Raw genomic sequence first — 5,236 nt, 5'->3', positions numbered from 1 at the left:
GAGGAGAGGCCGGGCCAGTCACCGCAGCCTGCGCCGAGATGTTCCACCCAACTCTTGGCGCTCGCTGGCCCGCGCGCCCTGGGGTCTCTGCGGCCCCGCCGCAGATTGATCCCGCAATTATTTAAAAGCCAGGGCTGTCTCCTCCCCCTTTGCCAAGGAGGCTGGTGCGCCGTTTCCGGACGAGCGGAGGCGCAGCGACGCGCCGCTGACCACTACAGCCGCCTGCGGACCGCGCTGGGCTCCGGGCTGCGTGTCTGTTAGTCCGGCCCGGCGGCTCAGTCCGTGTGTCCGGTGCGGGGCCCGCCTCTTCGGCCCTGGACCGTTCGCAGCCAATTAGGCGCGCGCGCTAACGAGGGCGGCGGAGCCCCGCGGCCGCCTGCGGGCGCACGTGTGTTCGGCGTGTGGGCGCGTGGGCGCCGCCGGCGGGGCTGCCATAAATGCGCGGACCGGGCGCCGCGGGCGCCTAAGGCGGCGGCGAAGGCAGCACCGGCCGAGCGCAGGGCGCGGCGCCGAGAGCCAGCCGAGCAGCGGCCGCCTGCGCGGGGTCGTGTGGCGGTGCCAGGGCCGCCAGGTATGGGAGCCCAGTAGGCGGCAGGGCCCGAGTGGCCGGAGCGGCGGAAGGCCGGCATGAGCGCTAGCGGCCCCGCGGCTCCTGGGGACGTTCCCGCGCTGCCGCCACCTCCTCCGCCAGGTTCGGGGCCCGCACCGCCAGCTCCCGCCGCCGCTGCCCGGGACGCTATGGACGGGCGCGCGGAGCTGCCTGCCTTTCCCCGCGCTGGAGCTCCACCGCTCGCGGCCAGCGACACTGTGCCTGCGGCGCCCGAGGGGGCTGGAGCGGCCCGGCCCGCAGCGCCCCCGCGCCCCACCTCCTTCTCGGTATTGGACATCCTGGACCCCAACAAGTTCAACAGCAGGAGGCGTCGCTGCGTGCTGCTGGGCCCAGTGGCGCCCGCCGCGTGCGCCCCGTGCGCTTCGGCCCCATGCGCCCCTGCACCCTCTGCCTCAGGACGCTCGCCGCGCACAGAGGAGCTGGAGCGCCGCGCCCTTGCCGGCGCCGGAGGAGTCGGAGCCGCCGGAGCTGAGCCGCCGAGTGAGTAGGATGCGCCCGGCGCCAGGTCGCGGGGACAGGGGGACCGGCCACTTCTACGCGTTTACAACCCTGGGACACCGTGGCGAGTTGGGTCTGGCCCACGCCGAGGCTCCGTGGAAAGTTCGCAGAGCGCGGGGTCCGCACCAGCCCACCCGTGGCCTCCGTCCGACCCGGACTGCAGGCCCGCATCGCCAGGCTCCTCTGGAGAAGTTCAGCCGGGTCAGGCCCAGGGGCTGCAGGGCTGTGAGGCAGGTCCAGGGTTCGCCTCCGCGCGTCTCCGGCCTGGAGGGGTAGTTGGTGCAGGAGGCGAGGGGCCGCGCGCGGTGGCTGGCCCGTGACCTCCCCACCCCCACTGTGCCCGCCCGAGGCCTCCTTCCCTCCCTCCTCTCTCTCTCTCTCTCTTTTTTTTTTTTTTTTTTTTTTTGGACAAATCAGACTAATTGTGACAAAACGCTGGTTATCTCTGGAAAAACAATTAAATCCCTTCGATTACGGTTAAGGGGAAATGTGCTTAGCGGCGGAAAGCGGCCGGTAATGGGGCGGCCCGCGCCCCCGGTCGGGTCGATATCCCATTACGGCGCGTGCATATCTCTTTCAAGCACCTTGCAAACTCCCCCCGAACATCTAAATTATAGGGTCAAAATTCGGATAATTACTCGATTAAAACCTATTACACTTATTAGGGGCCGCTATTGATCGCGAATTGCATTCGACCCGCTCCTGATTGCTTTTTGTGTCCCCTCCCCCGCCTCCTCCCTCCAACTTCCCGGCCCCGCCGAGGCACAGGGAGGACAGCGCGGGCAAGATGGGGCTTGGCCGCGGCCACCGGCTCAGCGCCTGGAGGCTGCGGGCCGCACCTGCGCGGGGCCTCTTCCGGTCGGCGGAGATGGAGGGCAAACAAATCCGGCTGAGTGAAGGGGACCTTACGGACTCTGCGGCGGCGGCGGCGCTCAGAGCCTCCACCTCCGGGGAGCCTACGGGGCGGAAGGACGGGATCCCGCTGAAGCCGGGAAGGCGCGCGCATAGCACAGCCGGGGAGGGAGCAGGACCAGGCACCCGGGGCAGGGCTGGGACGGCGCTCGCGGTCGTCTAGGGGCGGATCCTGCTCCTGCTGAGGGAAGCGGGGACCCACAGTCGCCCTGGAGGAATCTGACAGGAGCGATTGATCATTTCTTACCGGAGATTTCGGTTCCGACCTGGCCGGAGAGCAGGCCGTGGCCGCCAATGGGCAGCTCTGTGGAGGGCATCTGCCCCAACTGCTCCTGACTTAGGCCCCCAGTGCCAGGGCATAGAAGACCCTGTCTGGGAGAGATGCTTTCTTCCAAATTTCAGAGACTCAAAATGCAGTCACTGCAGGGCCTCTGCTTGGAGGATGCGGGGCTGCTGTTCAGACTCGGGGCCTGAGGTAGGGTCGGGGCCAGGGCATAGGATTTGGGTCCCCCAAGCCCCGTTCTCTCGGTCGGCTCCGGCCCCACCCCTAGACCTGTTATTAAATGCCCGGTAATTGGCTGGTCCTGCGCCGGCGGTAATTGGAGGGTAATATACGCCGAAATAAATTAAATGACCTTAACTAGTTTGTACATTACACAAAATGAGTTTAATTAAGTTTGTATCTGCCCCGCGGATCGATCGGAGCTTCCACTCCGCTGTAATCTCCGCAGCCCGGCCCGGCCCGCAGCACCCGTCCAGCCCCGCTCCGGCAAAAACGTCGGGCGCCGCGAGAACCGGTAGCTCAGGGCGAGGAGGACTCTCTCCATAGAAAGAAACGAACAAGGGACTGGGAGGAGACGCGGGCGGCGGGAAGGAAGGACAGGCCGAGGGGAAGGAAACGACGGAGCGAAGGAGAGAGAGAGGACGCGGGTGAAGAAGCAGGAGGAGCTGAGCAGGAGGCGGGAGGGAACCCTGGGGGAGGAAGCGGGGCGCGCGTAGGGCGGGATCCGGGAACGGGCCTTCCCTAACTGCCCTGTCCTGTCCCTGTTCCTCCCGCCCGCAGATGCCGGCGACCCCTACAAGGCAGGGGAGGCCGAGACCAACGACACCAACGGCTACAGCAGCGGCGGCGGCGGCCACAGCCCGAGCGCGGACAGCGGGGACGAGGTTCCCGACGACGAGGACGACGACGAGAACGAAGCGCCCGAGACGGAGGCGGCGCGAGGCGCGGAGGAGGCGCGGGGAGGTAGCGGCTGCCTCGGGGCCCGCGGGTCGGGCTGCCCGGATGCGGCTGAGGCGGACGCGTCCCCCGGCGCCACCGTCGATGAGGCCTCGGCCCTCGGACCCCGCGGGAACTCGCCCGGAGCCCCGGGCCCGCCGGGAGCTGCAGCGGCGCCGGGGGGCGCGGGGACCACTCCGCAGGGCGCGGCGACCGCGGCGAAGCCCAAACGGAAGCGCACGGGGTCCGACTCCAAATCTGGGAAGCCGCGACGAGCGCGCACCGCCTTCACCTACGAGCAGCTCGTGGCGCTGGAGAACAAGTTCAAGGCCACGCGCTACCTGTCGGTGTGCGAGCGCCTCAACCTGGCGCTGTCGCTCAGCCTCACCGAGACGCAGGTGAAGATCTGGTTCCAGAACCGCCGAACCAAGTGGAAGAAGCAGAACCCGGGCGCCGACACCAGCGCGCCGACCGGCGGCGGCGGAGGACCGGGGCCGGGGGCCGGGCCTGGCACTGGGCTGCCCGGCGGCCTCAGCCCGCTCAGCCCCTCGCCGCCCATGGGCGCCCCTCTCGGCATGCACGGCCCGGCTGGGTACCCCGCGCACGGCCCCGGAGGCCTGGTGTGCGCCGCGCAGCTGCCGTTCCTGTCGAGCCCGGCGGTGCTCTCGCCCTTCGTGCTGGGCTCGCAGACCTACGGGGCGCCCGCCTTCTACGCGCCGCACCTCTGAGCCCCGTGCCGCTCCGCCCCCGAGGCCGCCGCCGGGCCCGGCTGTTTTCTAGCATTCTAGTCGTTGACTCTGTACATAAGCGGTTGCTACGGAAGAGTTTTAAATTTATAAATGACCATGCGCGTCGGGGCCGGGCAGGCGGCTCCCGCGGGCTCGACCCGCTGCGAAGCACTTTGCAGAACTTCACTCAATCAATAAACCGCAGGCGGCCGCGCCCCAGTCTCCCAGGCTCCCGCGCCGCCCTCCGCCCGGCCCGGCCCAGCCCACCCATGAATCCTCTCCCGTGGGGACCAAGGCGTCTAGGGTGTTCGGCCTCGCGCGGGACTCCAGCCGGTTTTCCCACCGGCCTGGCGTCCTCCGGCCAGAATTCAGGCCTCTCTGCTGGTGCCTGCCCGTCGTCCTGGGCTTGGGGCTGGGCGCAGGGGCTCACCCGCCAGGCTGGCTGAGACTCAGGTCTCAGTGTCCCCTCCCTGACCGTCCCCCCAGCCCCAAGAAAGATTACAGGTCCCGGAAAGTGACCATCTGCTTGCTCCCTCTTCGCCTCTCCGCTTAGCCACCGAGCTGGTGGGACCGCGGCTGGGGGTGCAGCATTTTCTGCCTCCTGTTCTCTGCCTCCTGCTCCCCACCCCTGCAGCCTGCTCCGGTCCCACTCCCCTGGCCCACATCCCCGCAAGGGAGCACCGGGCTGGGCGTGTCAGCCTGGGGACGGTGTCAGTTTCGGCTACTGCCTGGAGGAAGGAGCGCCTGCCTGCTTTCCCTGGGGAGGAAAAGGGGCTAACCCGGCGCGAGAAGGGGCTGGCCGGGGGCGCAGCTACCTGCCCAAGAGCGTTCCAGCCCATTCAGAGCTGGGCCCCCAAGAGTCGGGTCGAGTGCTCCCTCTTGGTGCGGCCACCTCTCCTCCAGCGACGCTGGAAACGGCCCCTACATTCCCTGCACAGGCTCTCGGAGCCCTGTGGGTTTGGTGTTCGCCCTGAGCTGGGCTCAGGGAGGCCAGAGGCAGAGGCGCCAGGGCTAGGTGGCAGTGTGGATGCAAAAGCTGGTGCTTCCAAGCGGGGAAGGGCGACATGGGGAGGGTTCAGAGCCCCAGAACGGGTGGGGAGGCGGCACGGGACACTGGCGACAGCTGGGCAGGTGCCCACCCCTCTTCTGCTGCTGGCAGGTGTCCTGAGCCCTGCCTCACAGAGGGAGCCTGGCTCTGCCTGGCGGCTGTGCCCTGACTGGGCCCGGTCTCCTGGTGTCCCGTCCATTTTCCGTGAGTGGGCTGAGCTC

The 5,236-nt window shown here is 68.5% G+C and overlaps 1 protein-coding gene across 1 annotated transcript; it reads left to right on the top strand.

The window, feature by feature from the left end:
- The first annotated feature begins 448 nt into the window (after nucleotides 1-448).
- NKX1-1 (NK1 homeobox 1) lies at nucleotides 449-4,564 on the top strand. The gene is made up of 2 exons (XM_005554273.4): nucleotides 449-1,090; nucleotides 3,084-4,564. Exons 1-2 carry the CDS (start codon nucleotides 628-630, stop codon nucleotides 3,965-3,967), a joined length of 1,347 nt encoding a protein of 448 aa, XP_005554330.2. The 5' UTR covers nucleotides 449-627; the 3' UTR covers nucleotides 3,968-4,564.
- The last annotated feature ends 672 nt before the right edge of the window (nucleotides 4,565-5,236 follow it).

The sequence above is a fragment of the Macaca fascicularis genome, chromosome 5 (assembly GCF_037993035.2).
Source record: "Macaca fascicularis isolate 582-1 chromosome 5, T2T-MFA8v1.1".
NCBI lineage: Eukaryota > Metazoa > Chordata > Mammalia > Primates > Cercopithecidae > Macaca > Macaca fascicularis.
The sequence above is the reverse complement of the archived record's forward strand: the minus strand, read 5'-3'. Positions and strand labels throughout refer to the sequence as shown.

What these genes read in the sequence shown, in the direction of transcription:
- NKX1-1 (XM_005554273.4), top strand. Translation starts at nt 628, where the DNA reads ATGAGCGCTAGCGGCCCCGCGGCTCCTGGGGACGTTCCCGCGCTGCCG. An exon ending in CGCCGGAGCTGAGCCGCCGA is followed by an intron (nt 1,091 to 3,083) that starts GTGAGTAGGATG and finishes TCCCGCCCGCAG; the next exon opens with ATGCCGGCGACCCCTACAAG.